This window comes from Girardinichthys multiradiatus, chromosome 14, assembly GCF_021462225.1.
Source record: "Girardinichthys multiradiatus isolate DD_20200921_A chromosome 14, DD_fGirMul_XY1, whole genome shotgun sequence".
NCBI lineage: Eukaryota > Metazoa > Chordata > Actinopteri > Cyprinodontiformes > Goodeidae > Girardinichthys > Girardinichthys multiradiatus.
Window position 1 is genome coordinate 42,517,750 of NC_061807.1, and position 17,749 is coordinate 42,535,498.

At 41.7% G+C, this 17,749-nt stretch overlaps 1 protein-coding gene across 15 annotated transcripts in view; it reads left to right on the forward strand.

Moving 5' to 3' along the window:
- The window catches only part of camk2d1 (calcium/calmodulin-dependent protein kinase (CaM kinase) II delta 1), a 143,368-nt gene that overhangs the window by 99,874 nt on the left and 25,745 nt on the right, over positions 1 to 17,749 (forward strand). For 10 of the 15 annotated variants that reach the window (XM_047386738.1, XM_047386741.1, XM_047386736.1 and 7 more), the window contains exons 6-9: positions 3,533 to 3,605; positions 10,796 to 10,898; positions 12,877 to 12,960; positions 17,620 to 17,714. In XM_047386738.1, coding sequence (XP_047242694.1) covers positions 3,533 to 3,605; positions 10,796 to 10,898; positions 12,877 to 12,960; positions 17,620 to 17,714 — 355 coding nt within the window. Of the gene's footprint in view, positions 1 to 352; positions 426 to 3,532; positions 3,606 to 10,795; positions 10,899 to 12,876; positions 12,961 to 17,619; positions 17,715 to 17,749 lie in introns of all 15 variants that reach the window. The other 5 variants (XM_047386746.1, XM_047386747.1, XM_047386749.1 and 2 more) reach the window with 1 other exon arrangement.

Consider the following 17,749-nt stretch of genomic DNA (forward strand, 5'->3'; position numbering starts at 1 on the left):
GGCTCAGCAAAGTGTTTAAAATACCTTATCTGCTTTAAAACAATAGAAAGGTCAGTTTTGATTTATTATTTATTTATTTCTCCAAAATGCGGTATTTGCACTTTTAAATTAAATGAATTTAACCCCTCCGCTTCGATTAAATCTGGTGAACTTTTTTTTTTTGTTGCACAATTAGCCCCATAATAAACTGACTATAAAAAAAAGTGAACTTTGGAATCATATTCCACGGAAAGCTGAACTATTCCCTGTCAGCCTTATTTCCCGTGCTTTTGTATTCTGTCAGCCTGTTACCTAAACTCTCCCTTTTCCTCTCCTTAATGCTTCTGGGTCGGTGTCTCTGTCTCCTCCACAGTCACTGCATACAGCAGATTCTAGAAAGTGTAAATCATTGCCACATAAATGGCATAGTACACAGGGACCTGAAGGTCAGTGAGTGACAACGGTCTGCCCTCCTGTGGCACCTTCCCTTGCTTCTAAACTGCCTGGTCAGTCACCCAATTAACCTTCTTCTGAGGGTCGCCTCCGGCAAAGCCACAACCTGCCCTCTGCTTGCACATCTGCTGGATAGTTTTCCCGCTCACCTGTGGCAGAAAGTTGCGGGCAGGTCGGCTGGAAAGTATGCGACAGATCGAGTGTCGCCATTGGGCCGGGTAGATGTCATTGCTTGCCTTTCCTTTATACAGAGCACAAAATGCATGAAGCCCAATGTTAAAGCCATGATCTGAAACAGGCAGGGACCTGAGAGATGATGGGGCCAAGGAGGAAGGACAGCTTGTGGTTTAAACATAATAATTGTATCAAACCCTAATGAGAGACTAGTATGACATAGTTGTGGAGATAAAACAAACAGTTCTTCTCTTTCTCTGATAAGAAGCAGCACCTGTGCCAAGGGCTGGAACAGTTCAATTACAACTCCATGCACTGTTACAGAGACGTTTCCACAGCAGGCAGTAAGTCAGAATCAGCTTTATTGCCAAGTTCGTGCATACAAACAAGGAATTTGACTCCGGTACACTTTGCTCTTTTGTTCTGTTTTTGTATTACAGAATATACAAATTTACAATTTACAATGTACAATATACAATGTACAATGCAATATTCTGCATTACAGAATATACAAATTTACAATTTACAATGTACAATATACACATATCTAATAGAAAAGGTGCATTTGCAACATCTGTATGCTGTTGTTCTGTACTCTATTGAATGTTCATCAGAGAAACGGCCTGGGGGAAGAAACTGTCTCTGTGGCGGCTGATTTTAGTGAACAGTGCTCTGTAGCGGCAGCCTGAAGGTAAAACTCTAAACAGTTTATGTGCAGGGTGTGTGGGGTCTGCAGAGATTTTGGCAGCTCTTTTCTTGACCCTAGACCTGTATAAGTCCTGGATGGAGGGAAGGTCAGCCCTGATTATTCTCTCTGCAGTCCTGATTATTCGTTGCAGTCTGGACCTGTCCTGTTTTGTGGATGAGCCAAACCACACTGAGATGGATGAAGACAGGACAGATTGAATGATGGCAGTGTAGAAGATGACCAGCAGCTCCTGTGGAAGGTTGAACTTCTTGAGTTGCCTCAGGAAGTACAGTCTCTGTTGGGCCTTCTTTCGAACAGTGTTTATGTGCGAAGACCATCTCAGGTCCTCAGAGATGGTGGTTCCTAAGAACCTGAAGTGGTCCACGGCCGATACAGTGTTGGTGAGGGTGGTGTATGGGGGTGGTGTTCTCCGAAAGTCCACCACCATTTCCACAGACTTGAGTGGGTTCAGTTCAAGGTAGTTCTGACCGCACCAGTGTACCAGCCGATCCACCTGCTGTCTGTATGCAGACTCATCACCGTCCTGGATCAGTCCAATGACAGTGGTGTCGTCTGCAAACGTAAGGAGTTTCACGGACGAGTCTGATGAGGTGCAATCATTTGTGTACAGAGAGAAGAGGAGTGGGGATAGAACACACCCCTGGGGGGCACCAGTGACTCAGCTGTAGCCCTCACATCTGTGGAGTGTTCCTATATGGAAATAAGACCTACAGCTCTCATTTGGCGTACATATAAAGGTTCAGTTAAAGCTGTTGGTTCTGGTTGTGAAAATCAAGTGTTCATCTGGCCTGGGTTTGGAAAACAATGCCAACAAGAAGTTCTGTGAAGTACAGGTGGTGCTGGAGTTGGGCCACATCTGTTGAAGAAAGCATATCCCATTACTTGATTAATCATGGAATTATTTGATAATTACTTTATTGTAGTTATGTATGTAATGCTGTTAATCTACAGATGAAGGGATGACAATGTTGAATTGTATTGAATAAACATGTAAACTATAAAGAATTATGATGAAAGAAGAATTGAAAACAAAATACTTTCATTTATTCGCTGATCTTTGTCACTTTTGATTTTGATTCCACTCTTCATTCATGGCAAAGTTCTTCTGGAGATCTATAAGGAAACCCATTCCCTTTGACAAGAAGAACCTCTCACTTGGATTATATCAGGAGTTGCATTGCTCCACCTGGCACTTGGTGAACACACATGAACATCCTTAAAATGTTCTTTACTGTAATGAACCTCTAACCCTGAAGTTCTCGATAATGTGACGCAGTTTCCTACATTAGAGTGTGGGAATGAATGGAGGGGATTAAGCGGGACTGTGGTCAGGTGGACGAGGGAAAGCGACAGCTAGCTTAATTTGGGATATTGACAAATGGAGAGTGAGCAGAACGATGCTGGTAGTTTTGCTATGGATAGATCTTTTGAGGTGGAGGATTTTTCACCCCCCTCACCATCGGAGGTTAAGGTAGGTTTTACGGAGCCCAGCAATCCTGAGCCTTATCAGTTTGAGCTGCCGCTGGTTCAAGGCGCTGACTCGGCGGTGCCTGAAGCTGGCGCCGTGGCGGCAGTGGAGGAGCAATTTCAACTCCTGACTCACTACGGGGGCGTGTCTGAGTGAGATGGTTTTATAGCTGAACGAGGGGGCTGTGACGTAGACATGAACCAAGCTGAACCATTTGGAAAATTCAACTGCAATAGCCACCGTTCAACCCAAAGAGGGCGGTGTTAGGACAAAAATTGTGGGATTAAACAAGTTTAAGTGAAATTTAAAAATAGCACAGTGACATAAAGATAGCACCTGTAAATGGCCAGTTTATACATTTTATCTGCAAAAAAAAGGTGATTTGGGATTTATTTCCTCTTTAAGTTGGGGCACAGATCAGGAACAGGAAATAAGTTGACCACGACTTCCTTCAGCTCCTGCCTCCCTCCTCTCTTCCATGGTCCTGCCTCCGGTTGGTCAGGTTTGTTTTGAAACATGAGCAGAGAATTGGCTGTGTTTGTGCATGAGTGTAGGGTGCTGATATTATAATATATCTAGAATATATAGAGTTAACAGAATGGCTCCTGATTGTGGCCAATCAGACTTCACATTCCTGCAAGGTCTCACCACTAACACAACCAGCAGCTGCTCAAGTGTCAAAGCAAGCACAGCCATACACAGTATGCGAGTTTTTCACTAATCCGACGCCCCCTGGTGTTTGCATGCAGTCATTGCATTCAGCAGATCCTAGAGGCTGTGCTCCACTGCCACCAGATGGGTGTGGTTCACCGTGACCTGAAGGTAAGTAGACACACTGTGAAAACCGTTTACATCACTGTCCTGTGACCTCACACTCTCACTTCTTCTCACTTTCAACTCATAATACTTCCCTTCTACCAACAAACCATCTTTTTTGGCCTATTTATCAAAACTGTTTTCTTTTAAAATTGAGCTAATGCATAATTAAAATAAACTCTTTGAGAGCTCTTTGGGTTAAAAGGATTTTGTTGCTGTATTGAACATGTTTATATTTTTCTCTACATTTCTAAAGTCAGTGTTTCTCAGTGTGGTTTGTTCATAAAGATCTTATTTGGTAACCAAATGCAGTGGGTGTGTGCCAGGTTCCGTTTACTTTTAGGAATAATAAACTTGCATTTTGCATTGGATGACTGCTGCGTCTCAGTGATCTGATTGGCTGTTGCCAGGCAGCTGCCATGGCTCATTGTTGAAACTCTAAGACAAACAAACACTGAAAAACAAATGGGCTCTTCAACATATTCACTGTGGAACACACCATGGTATAGATGTGTCTAATATTGATGGTGAAAACACACATACGCACACACAGTTTTTTCATCTTTTTGTGTTTGTTTGCAGGCAACCCAGACAAATTGCTCTTTGACCTTTGCTTTGCATAACAATTTATTTAGAAATACATAACCAGAATCACACTTACAAATTCCCAGAGACCAACAGATCAGTTTTGGATTATTTATCTATTCCATTCTAAATGTCCAGTTATAGATTGGTATAACTTTTATAAGTTAAGAATTAGTGATTCAAATAGAAAAAATGAAAGAAAAAAAAAACAGCTCCAACCTTAGACTCTTAAACTTTAAAACAGCTATCTGTACAGTAAATGGGAGAACAAAAACGTCTCTACAGTTTTAGACAACATTTGTTGTGGTAAATTTCTCACAATGATTTCATGAATAAGTACTTGTCTGCCATTGGGTCATTAGAAACCCAATACAAACCATCAGGGGCTGGGAATACAACAGCAAAGGATTTATATAAGGAACATAGTGGCTAATAAAGTTGTCAGCAACACCTCAAACCAAATCATTTGGCTTGATACTTTATTACACTGCACTAATTCTATCTAAATGATTGTCAACAATTAATAAACAGATCTTCCTCAGAGTGTTTGCTTTTTCTTTTTGGCCAAGATCTGTCAAAATGTTAAACTGCCTTTCTAACTTCCTTCAGTGTCTGGCTGTGCTGTAGTGAATCTTCTAACTTTTACATTAACAACAGGAATCATAAGGATTTGGATTCAGTCCAGTTTAAAACTGTTGTATATGTATCAGTTCTTTTGCTAACCTTTGATACCATCGTTTATTATTAAACAGTGACACTCTGGTGCTTTATGACTGTATATGCAGTTGTTTTGCTGAAAGAAATACCCTATAATGGTTCAATAATTTGGACCGTAAGAACAGAGAAAAAAGTCAAATTAGGAAATTCAATTTTCAGAAAACCTATTCTAAAGTGTGACGTCTGCAGGCTACTCTTAGGTTGCTATACTCTCCAGACACCACATGTGGGCACTGAAGCCATGGGCATCATAAGACCCTTTGTCCCAGTAATGTGCACCAGGATACACATAGTGATTTAAAATACATTTTCATATTCAAAACTCAAATCCCAGTTCAGTGAAGACAGTCTGTCACATGCAGGACTCACACTGTGGGAGGAGTGTGCAGGGTCTGTAGACCAGTTTCTTTTTGACTCTAACTACAGTTCATGGAGACTGTATGTAATAATGGTACATTCTGATACATTTGAGTTTAAAGCTTTTTGTCTTCGGATGAATCAGTTTAAAAGAATGAATCACTCCACCAATCTCCACGCAGCGATCAACTAAAACCTTTCACATCTGTTCTGATGTAGAACCACCTTTCCAAACATCACCTGCTCCAGAAACATTAGTTAGTTAGTTAAATGGACTGTTGGAGCAAACACCTGACACACATGAAGGGAGGAATCATCCTTCAGTTTGTTTCAAGCTGGTTTAACATAAAACTTTATATAAATAGTGTTATGTTTTATATATCAACTTTAGAGGAGATAAAGAAATATTGGGTGTACATGTACCCCTTTGGGCGTCCACTGATCAACACCTGGTGGTGAGTTGGATCCAATGGAAGAGGAGAAAGCCGGTCAGACTTGGCAAGCCCAAGCGCATAGTGAGGGTCTGCTGGGAACGTCTGGCCCTCGGCCAGGGATGTATTCAACTCCCACCTCCGGAAGAGCTCTGACCAGATTCCGGGGGATGTTTGAGACAAAGTCTGAGTGGACAATGTTCTACGTATCTAGTATCTTGGGGTCTTGTCCACTTGTCCAACTCTTGACCACGAGTGAGGGGAGAATGGAGCGGGAGATCGACAGATGGATTGGTGCAGCTACCGCAGTAATGGGGACGCCGTGCCGGTCCGTTGTGGTGCTCTTGATCTACCGGTCGGTCTACGTTCCTGCACTCACCTATAGTCAGGAACTTTGGGTCATGACCGAAAGAATAAGATCCCGAATACAAGCGGCTGAAATGAGCTTCCTCCTTAGGGTGGCTGGGCACTCCCTAGAGATGGGGTGAGGAGCTTGGCCATCCGGGAGGAGCTCGGATTAGAGCCGCTGCTCCTCCACATCGTGAGGAGCCAGTTTAGGTGGCTCAGGCATCTATACTGGATGCCTCCTGGACACCTTCCTCAGGAGGTGTTCCAGGCACGTCCCACTGGGAGGAGGCTCAGGACACGGCCCAGGACACGCTGGGGGGACTATGTCTCTCGGCTGGCCTGGGAACGCCTTGGGCTCCCCCCGGGAGGAGCTTGAGGAGGTGTCTGGGGAGAGGGACGTCTGGGTGTCTCTACTGAGTCTGCTGCCACCACGTTCCGGTCCCAGATGAAGCAGAAGAGTACAAGTATACCCCAAGATAAATTTTTAAAGGCACTCTATAATAGTGCGAACATGCTAATTTTGTTTCCCAGAAGAGTAGCTGACTACTCTGGCTTCAAGGTGTTCATCTGAGGGACCGCCTGAGGGTGTCCTTGTGGCAGCTGGTTTTGAATCTTGAGGAAGTTAAGCTCCAGTGGGTTCTGACCACAACAGTGGACTACAACAGTGGACTACCTGATCAACTTCTATATGCTGTTAGGATTATGAACCTGAGAATATTATTTGATATTAATATTTTAATATTTTATCAAATAATATTTTGGTCTGTTAAGGGTTATCCTGTGAATCCCAGCCCAGTAAGGCAATGGTATTAGGACAAAATAGAAAGGTGTGAGCCAAGCTCTGACATTATTGAACGGCAAAAACTCTGCACACACGGAATGAATTCACACAATTTCTTAAAATACAATAATTTATTAACAAAATTAAGTCAACTCAAAGTCAAACATATTTCAATCAACAAACTCTTTACTATGCTAAAACAACCCAACTAAACTACCAAGCAGAATTAAAGAATAGGGAAGACTAATGAGCTATGTACAATATAAACAAGTTGATTAAAGATGATTGAGAACCATGACTGAAGGAGTGATGCAACATTACCATGCAATGTTTATGTTTGAGAACCAACGATTATCTTGAAGAATCTGGAAGTGAAGTTAAGTTAGTCTTGGAACTAACTTAGACAACCATTCACAATGCAAGATCAGATAAAATATTATTTTAATAAAATAATGTTTTAAATAATGATCTGCTGAATAAAACCAACCTTCTGGATGACTAATTCTCAATGGTGTCTCATTAGCTGCCTTTGTTTATTAAAATAATATTTAAAGAAATATTATTAAAGGAAATGGTAAAATACTTAAGGGAATATTTTGGAAAAGAGCCAAACTTTTCTGGATAAATATTATTTGGCAGCAAGCACGTGTCCTTACATGTTAGCAGTTGAAGCTAACAAAGGAGGCTGATAGCTTAGCACCAGAATCAAACACACCTTTAAAAATACCGTCAATAAAAGGGTTAAAATGCTTAAGCGCGGACAGCACGTTATGATCAATCTTCTGTTTAAAATCACCTTTCAAGTAAAGTTTGTCTTAACTTTAAAAACATACAAACAAAGAACACAACCTGAGCACGTGTGCACCGAGATAGCGGAGTTCAACACAAACAAAACCAAACTTCATAAAAATGAAAAACGTTTAGATCATTTCAATCCAAATCCTTCACTATTACTCTGTGCCCAAAACCTAACCTCATGAACCATGCTGAGGAGTTGTCCGGGCGACAACGAAGTTTGAAGAGACGTCCACAGTCATTAAACGGTTAGCTACAGCTAACCTCCTTAGCTGTGGGGAGTGGCGGCTGTTCTGTTGGCCGGCCAAACTGCACGTTACCGTAACCACGGTGATGCGGCTCCTGTAGTCCTTCTCTGAGGCAGGGAAAACCGCTTCACTCGGCTTGTAGAGACAGCTTCTCTACTGGGGCTCCTCTGGAACACCGTTTGCTTCTGCCTCAGAAAGAAAGTCAAGCCAGGCGTGTACCTTAATTCCCGTTCATGAATGAATCTACCGGATACACAGAGTGATTCATTTGTACTTATCTTAGTGCATATGATTGATGATCGTATGACACCCTTGGATCCAGTTTGAAGAGTTTGTATTTTTGCCAGCAAAGAGACATTGGCGCGCTGTTCCTCTCTGGCCAGTCTCTCAGCGGAGTCCCGGTGGTAGAGATCGGGCCATTGAAAAGGGGGGTTCTTTTATACAGCCAGTGGCATCATGGGAAGTCCGCTGCTACCCCGAATTTCTAAGTTGTGCTGGAAGTAGGTTAATGCAATTTATTTTGAAAGTTCCAGAAAAGTCCATACAGCATTTCCTGTTGTAACTCATAGCTGTGGGTCCCAACAATGCAAATTCATCGTTGGGCTGGATCAGGCAAATAACAGTCTTGAGTGAGTCTTCTTCACTACTGGATTTTACCAGACTGCTCTGTTGAGGTGCCGTCATTTGTTTACAGGGAGAAGAGTGGGATGAAAACCCACCCCTGGTGGCACCAGTACGAATTGTGCTGCTGCAGCTCAGTTAGAATGCTGGTGTTCCACTGACACGTGGATGCCGGCACTGTGAGCCAGGTGAGCTTCTGATGGAGGATGTCTGGGATGTCACAGTGTGGCAGGATGGGCTCCTGTGGTGTGCAGGCTACATCAGACTGCTGCTAGATCATTAGCTGAGAAGCTGCTTGTAAGCTCAATGATAAACCTCCTGGCTCCCCTCATCTTCTTGGTCAGTTTGTTTCTTCCTTGCTTTTACAGAGCCTGATCTAAACTGCTGTAAGCCTCTTCTTTGGTCCAACATGTCTTCCGCTGTTGTGAACTATGGTTTGTTCTTATATGTGCAAAGGTCTTGGTCTGCACACATGTCCTTACAAAAACTTGTTTATGATGTCATAGCATCAGTAAATCTGTTTAGGTTCATGGAGGCAGCTTCACAAACACTCCAATCTGTGCACTCAAAGAAGGCCTGTAACATCTGCTTTAACTCGTCAGTCCACTTCCTAACAGTCTAAACCACCGGATAGGAGGCTTTTCAATTTTTGCCTTTAGGTTGGAGTAAGATAAAGCAGACCGTGATCAAAGAGTCCTAAAACTGTACTTTAAGATTATGTAGCGTGGCCCAATGTGTTGTTTTCTCTGGTGGGATACTCGATATGCTGTCTGTATTGGTCGACCTCTAGTCATCATCCTGCTGGAAGATGAGCTGCTACCCCAGTCCCGGGCCTTTTTTGCATCCTCTAACAGGTTTTCTTCTAGGATTGTCCTGGATTTAGCTTCATCCATCTTTCCATCAACTCTGATCGTCCTCCCTGTCCCGGCTGAAGAAAAGCATCCCCACAGCATGATGCTGCCACCACCATATTTCTTAATGAGAATAGTGTGTTCAGGGTTCTGCACAGTTAGTTTTCTGCAAACCATTTTGCGTGGTGGCAATAAGTTCAGTTTTGGAATGACCTCAGCAGAGGTCCTTCTTAAACGTGTGCTGTGTCCTTTACATTGTTTGTGGCAAACTGCAAACAGACTTCTCGTGATTTTCTTTGACCAGTTGATGTTCCCCTAATCAACACAGGTCCGATTTGTGGAGTGTGCAATTAATAGTTGTCCCGTCAAGAGATTCTCTCAGCAGCTCTGCCAGGGCTTTAAAAATGCTTCTATGATCATTGCTCTACTTGGCCAGCCTGTCTTAACTAACCTACTGGGTTTAATTACATTACGTCACACATGAAGGCTATTACTTGCAGTGGATTAAATTTAAAAACCATCTATTAGTTCTACTTCCATTTTACAGTAATTCTGTACTTTGTGTTTTGTTTCATGAAATCTCAATTAAATAGATTGCAGTTTGTGGTTGTGATGTGGAATGAAAGTTTAGAGTATGAATGTGTTCATTTGTATAGATTCAACACATCTGAGTCAGGTTAGTTCATAAATGAAAGCTCTTCCCTTTATCTGCCAGAGCTGTCCTTGTATTCAGAGCTCTTCCTATTGCTTAGCTGGGGTCCACACTGCTTTTTAGTTTCAGAATGAGAGCAGTTTCTGCTTTCACTACTGATACTACTCAATCAAAGAAAATGCTTTGTAAATGTCAAGAAGTGTGTGACTTGTACATACACTTGTTGACACTTCACCCTATTTTTGAATTGCTTTTTGAAGCCCTTCCCTTTCTTCAGTCTGTTTTTTTTTTTCGGCACTAGTGGCCTTTATTTTTGACAGTAGGCAGACAGGAAAAGTGGGGTAGAGAGAGGGGGAGACATTCGGCAAATGTTGCCAGGTCCGGGACTCGAACCCGGGATGGCTGCTTCGAGGACTGTAGTCGCACGCTTAACCCCTACACCATCAGCTCCACGCCCCCTTTCCTCAGTCTGTTTAAACGGAGTCCATCAGCAGGTCCCTGTCCAGCTGATCTGAGATCAGAAGCTTAGGACTCCTTACTGAAGTCAACTTATGAGTATGAAGCATCTTTTTGCATATTGGGCTAGACCATAACTGTACAATGCCATCATTAGAGGTTTCTCGGTTATTAAGCAGCTTGGACTCTAGCTCAGCTAAGCACTAACTTTAGTCATCATGCATCTGTCTCATAGCTTCACAGCTCTGTCTGTAACTAGCCTATTTTCTGATCTTGTCCTTTATTTTCCACTTATATTTACATGACTATGCTCCCATGAGACATTAAAGGATATTTCTGTTTCTCCAACCCAAGCCAGAGAACTTGCTCCTAGCCAGCAAGCTGAAGGGGGCAGCGGTTAAACTGGCTGATTTCGGCCTGGCTATTGAAGTGCAGGGAGACCAGCAGGCATGGTTTGGTAAGTACATACTTACTGAAATAGATCTTTGGTAATTTTTTTCAAACTTTCCATACATCTATGTGATTGAATTCATCATACCTCCCAGTCTAAGAAAGAAACGTGTTTGGATGAGGTCCACTTTGGGTTGAATTGATGTTATCCACAGGTGGAAAATATGTTCCTGAGGGGACCACAATAAGTAGAGAAAATGGTAGATCCCTCTATGAAACACTGTTCCAACATACGTTAAAGTTATCCATCTTATTCCTACTAACTATGATGCCTGAGTTTGCATGAGTTTTGTGTTCAACTTGTGGACAAAAATTATTACCTGTAAACAAATGGTCTCTTGAGGAAGAAGTACAGATAAAACATTTGGAAACATTAACTTTTAAACCTTAAATGGGGTAAAATAATCACATCTAAATCTTCATCTTTGTTCTACGAGGCTCACAGCTGCAGTAATATTAAAGGGGACTTATTATGCAAAATAATATTCTTCGTACTCTTGGTTGCAAGAAGAACATCTTAACACTGCAAAGGGAATCAGGTGTTCTGACTTGAATGATGCTGAAAATTTAGTTCAGTTCATCTCACCTGTTAATGAATGATAATTTTCATGTAGGTGAAATCTAATTTCACATGTTTCAAAGGCCATTACCATCCTGCCAAGCACAGACAATATTCATAGCTTTTCTATATACAATTTGTTTCACATTTAGTTGTCACACACTCTTGGACTTTATGTTTATTGTTTTCAAGTATTTTTTTGTGAAATACATAAGCCTTTGGACTTGGGCATTCATCTTTTTGTTTGTTTACAAAATGTGTTTTTTAAATATTATGTGTCTGTGGCTCTAATAAAAGAGAGTAAAACCAACAAACTACAGTGGTTGTAAATATATTGTTTCTTAACTATGTTTTGATGATTGGATATTAATCTTTGAAATGGATCCCCCTTTATTTCCGGAGTGCAATGGCACCATTTCCAAATATGGTATGGTGTGGTCCGTCCTTTCTGTTTGCTGCACCAAGGTGTTGGTTTTTGCAGCCACCCGGCCTATGTAGACAAGTCCTTCGAAGAATGCAGCCCCTGAGTTTAGACACAGCACTCAGACACTCAACCAACAGATGGCATGTGCAAAAACAAAATAAAAGTGGAAATGTTTCTAATGTTCGGTATTATTTCCCTGTCTCTTCATGAGAAGTTCATGTATAGTTGCCTTCAGGTTTCTGCAGTTAATGTGTTTTAAACACAATGATTATAATGCAGTGCTGATTATTACTGATTAATTACTCAGCATTTTAAGGTGATCGACGTACACTTGCATGTCAGTGTTTAGGTCATTATTCTTTATCATGTATTAATAAACAACATGGTTATTTCATTTGAAGGGCTACATAAATGTTTTATGTATTTATATTAAATAAAAAAAATCCCCCCCCCCCCCCCCCCCAGATGCTTTTTCTTATAACACAGCAACCTGTTTCAGTTCATTGCCAGTTCCTATGCTGCTGTCACAGTTTATCTAGTTTTCTGAAGGGATTAGGTGTGCCACAGCTCTTGGCTGTTACCTACATATTGGTTTCAGTTTCACTTCAGAACTATTTCTCTCTCACCATTCCCTGTAGACCAGAAAAATAATTAGTCCAATCCCTGAGCACCAGTTTTTGACTGGAACCAGTTCATGTTGTGGTTCAACTTCACTGTAAGCTGTATTCCTTCTCTTTGCCTCAGGATGTGGCTAGTTTAAAAGTAGGCTGCATGTTACTGATGCTGAGCCAGGCGTCCTACATGATACTGGGTGTTCTGCTTTGATCCAGCTTGTAGACCTCCACTCAAATCTGGCTTTATAGGGCCAATAATCCCTGGGTCCTATGAAACTTAATCCTGAGGTTTTTAATGGACTTCCTCATATACCAAATGGCCCAGTTTAATTATAGTGTGTGTGTGTGTGTGTGTGTGTGTGTGTGTGTGTGTGTTTATCTGTTTCAGGTTTTGCTGGTACACCGGGGTACTTGTCTCCAGAAGTCCTGAGGAAAGATCCATATGGCAAGCCTGTGGATATGTGGGCCTGTGGTAAGGTTTTTTTGCACATTTGTCCTTAATTAGGAAAATATATCATTTTTGAACAATACATTTTAAAGGAGCTGAGCCGTTTCAAACAGTAGCCTGTAGTTTGTTTTAGGGCTTTTGACTTTAGGAAATCCTGTTGATTTAAAACAAACCAGTGAAAGAAATTAATTCTCATATTTTAGTAAATCAACTCTAAAACTGTTCCTATGTACAGGTCCTTCTCAAAATATTAGCATATTGTGATAAAGTTAATTATTTTCCATAATGTCATGATGAAAATTTAACATTCATATATTTTAGATTCATTGCACACTAACTGAAATATTTCAGGTCTTTTATTGTCTTAATACGGATGATTGTGGCATACAGCTCATGAAAACCCAAAATTCCTATCTCACAAAATTAGCATATTTCATCCGACCAATAAAAGAAAAGTGTTTTTAATACAAAAAACGTCAACCTTCAAATAATCATGTACAGTTATGCACTCAATACTTGGTCGGGAATCCTTTTGCAGAAATGACTGCTTCAATGCGGCGTGGCATGGAGGCAATCAGCCTGTGGCACTGCTGAGGTCTTATGGAGGCCCAGGATGCTTCGATAGCGGCCTTTAGCTCGTCCAGAGTGTTGGGTCTTGAGTCTCTCAACGTTCTCTTCACAATATCCCACAGATTCTCTATGGGGTTCAGGTCAGGAGAGTTGGCAGGCCAATTGAGCACAGTGATACCATGGTCAGTAAACCATTTACCAGTGGTTTTGGCACTGTGAGCAGGTGCCAGGTCTTGCTGAAAAACAAAATCTTCATCTCCATAAAGCTTTTCAGCAGATGGAAGCATGAAGTGCTCCAAAATCTCCTGATAGCTAGCTGTATTGACCCTGCCCTTGATAAAACACAGTGGACCAACACCAGCAGCTGACACGGCACCCCAGACCATCACTGACTGTGGGTACTTGACACTGGACTTCTGGCATTTTGGCATTTCCTTCTCCCCAGTCTTCCTCCAGACTCTGGCACCTTGATTTCCGAATGACATGCAGAATTTGCTTTCATCCGAAAAAAGTACTTTGGACCACTGAGCAACAGTCCAGTGCTGCTTCTCTGTAGCCCAGGTCAGGCGCTTCTGCCGCTGTTTCTGGTTCAAAAGTGGCTTGACCTGGGGAATGCGGCACCTGTAGCCCATTTCCTGCACACGCCTGTGCACGGTGGCTCTGGATGTTTCTACTCCAGACTCAGTCCACTGCTTCCGCAGGTCCCCCAAGGTCTGGAATCGGCCCTTCTCCACAATCTTCCTCAGGGTCCGGTCACCTCTTCTCGTTGTGCAGCGTTTTCTGCCACACTTTTTCCTTCCCACAGACTTCCCACTGAGGTGCCTTGATACAGCACTCTGGGAACAGCCTATTCGTTCAGAAATTTCTTTCTGTGTCTTACCCTCTTGCTTGAGGGTGTCAATAGTGGCCTTCTGGACAGCAGTCAGGTCGGCAGTCTTACCCATGATTGGGGTTTTGAGTGATGAACCAGGCTGGGAGTTTTAAAGGCCTCAGGAATCTTTTGCAGGTGTTTAGAGTTAACTCGTTGATTCAGATGATTAGGTTCATAGCTCGTTTAGAGACCCTTTTAATGATATGCTAATTTTGTGAGATAGGAATTTTGGGTTTTCATGAGCTGTATGCCAAAATCATCTGTATTAAGACAATAAAAGACCTGAAATATTTCAGTTAGTGTGCAATGAATCTAAAATATATGAATGTTAAATTTTCATCATTACATTATGGAAAATAATGAACTTTAACACAATATGCTAATATTTTGAGAAGGACCTGTGTGTGTGTGTATATATATATATATATATATATATATATATATATATATATACATACACACACACACACAGTACACACCAAACGTTTGGACACACCTTCTCATTCAAAGAGTTGTCTTTATTTTCATGACTATGAATGTTGTAGCTTCACACTGAAGGCATCAAAACTATGAATTAATGAATTATATGCTGAACAAAAAAGTGTGAAACAACTGAAAATATGTCTTATATTCTAGGTTCTTCAAAGTAGCCAACTTTTGCTTTGATTACTGCTCTGCACACTCTTGGCATTCTGTTGATGAGGTTCAAGAGGTCGTCACCTGAAATGGTTTTCCAATAGTCTTGAAGGAGTTCCCAGAGATGCTAAGCACTTGTTGGCCCTTTTACCTTCACTCTGCGGTCCAGCTCACCCCAAACCATCTCGATTGGGGTGCTGGGCATATACTGCCGGAAAGGACAACGACCTTTGGACAAAAGACATTAGCATCAGTGATTAGTATCAGTGTCACAGAAAACAGTCAAAGAAATCAATAGTGAAAATCACTTTTATTAGAAATATGAAAACAGATTACCTCTAAATGGAACCAGTTGTTCATCCACTGTTACGTCAGGCCCTGGATTGCAGAGGTAGGGCAGCCGCTCCACCCACTTGTCCCATACCTCTCTTATGGCTGCAAGTTTGTCTGTCACACGTCTTGCTGGTCTTGACTCACGGTCATCAAATCGTAGCAGTCTTCAGTAGGTGTGAAAGACTTTGAGTGGCATTGTGGCTTGGAAAGTTGGCCTTCCACTCTCAGCATCCCATAGACTAGCTGCAGCCTCACCTCGGGACCTGTATACACCTGCTAAGATTAGCAGCCCTAAGTAGGCCTGCAGGTTAATCTCATCCGTCTTTTTCCAGCTGTCTCCATATTTGTGAAAACCCTCCAGATTTGTCATCCCCAGGATTATTTTTCTATTGCTGGTGTGATAAATAGGTAGAATGAGACAATATCATGGGCATGAGAAACGGCATACCTTGTGGGTCCTGGGGTCATCTTTATGATGTTTTGTTCTGCATGCCTGCCGTGTTGGTCATTTGCTGCTGAGGACCATGTTATTTTGTCATTTTTTGAAAGGAAAGTCTCTCTTTCAGCTTCAGGGTTTTATTCTTCTTCTGAAGATGATTCATCATGCTCTGGGTTGTATTCCTCCCCATCTTCTTCGGATACATCCTCCACTTCCTCTTCTGAATCGGAGTTGTCTTGCTGGACATCTGAGAAAATCAGCTCTACAGCATCTTCAGCAGTATAATGCACACTCATGGCTTCAGCACAGACAGAATTTGGGGTCCTGTTATCTGCAGCACCTTTATAACCTCTGGAAATAAACAGGTGGTCTTCTGAAGCCTGCGAGAACACCACCTGATTTGCCTTTTTACTTTTGCTACTGATTGATCTGAAACACATCTAAAACATTGTAACATTCTGTGGTGTGTAAATAACTCTGTGACCTTGATTTCAACTCTATTTGTCTCACGGGTCATTTTAACCCGAAGACCACCTTTGTACCTTTTTTTTGTACAGCTTATATGGAAATGTGAATAAAAGCAACATTTCACTGTTTCTATTGTTGGGGCCAATCTAGGAAAAGTCATAATATTTCAAGTTAAAAAAATAGCATTTAGTGGATTTTTTGGGGGGTTTTAACACAGTGGCGGGTCATTTTGACCCAAGGACAACAGGAGGGTTAAGAACAGCTTTTGTCAGATAGAATGAGCAGAAACTTACACTTTTTTAAAATATCACAACATTTATCATTATCTGCTTCAGCTAAAAGTTTTTTTCATCAATTCTAAACTGTTTCTCTTCATCCTTCACCTCAGCTTCTAACAAAAAACTAAAACCAAGTAAAATTATTGTAAACCTTTTGTTGTTTGATTCCCAATAATTTACATTCAGTGAAACCAGCCACGGCAGAGACCTGGTTCAACATGTCCTACATTAGTTTAATTCTAAATGACTTAGAAACTGGGCCGCTGTCTTATGAAAATGAAACTAAATTGGTTCTGGGCTAAAGCATTAAAAATCGCCCTGGCACATGATCAGAGTCTTTCTGTTCTGTAGATTTCTGTGTGAGTGTGTGTAAGCACAGGTTGGAGAACAGAGAACTCCAACCTCTTGAGTTAATGGCTGCTGACACTCACTCCACACGTGTCTTGATAGGCCAGGCCACCTGGGCCTGAGATGTTCACCTCTCGCACACTCACACACATACACACACACTGTAAAACACACTTGTGCTGACCGACTGAATTGACAGCAACAAAAGCCTTTCATCTTTTCCTGGCAACCAGCCAGCCATTCAGAAACAACATTACTGGTAACACAAGCACCAAGCACATGGTTCTTCTTTGATATAAATGGTACAGTTGCTGCTGTTGGGTTCCTTTTTTCTCTTCTGGCTACACAATAGTTTGCTCTGTGTACAAACTTGTGTCAGACGTCTGACTGGCCTTTCATTTTGTACCCATGGCTGTGGTCCCAACAGACTCCAGGGATTAAATAATAAGCAGCAAATATTTGTTGCTAAGTAAATGACCAACTCTGCAATAAAAACAAATGTTTGAACATGAATTATTTTGCACACCATGAAGTCTCCCTAAGTCACACCTCTGCTTGATGCTCTGCAACAATGAGACTAACTGGACTGTAAATTTAGGTTGATAACCTTGTTAGAAAAGGTCTCTGGATAGAAACAGATGTTCATTAGAATTTTCTTGCGTGCACCTTTTAGTGCATGCTTTGACTTGGAGTTTCTCATCATAATAAAGCTCCATTTTCACTAATTTGTTTGTTTTTAGGGGTGATCCTCTACATTCTGCTGGTAGGATACCCTCCATTCTGGGATGAGGACCAGCACAGACTCTACCAGCAGATTAAAGCTGGAGCTTATGATGTGAGTTTTACGTGTGTGTGTGTGTGTGTGTTTTT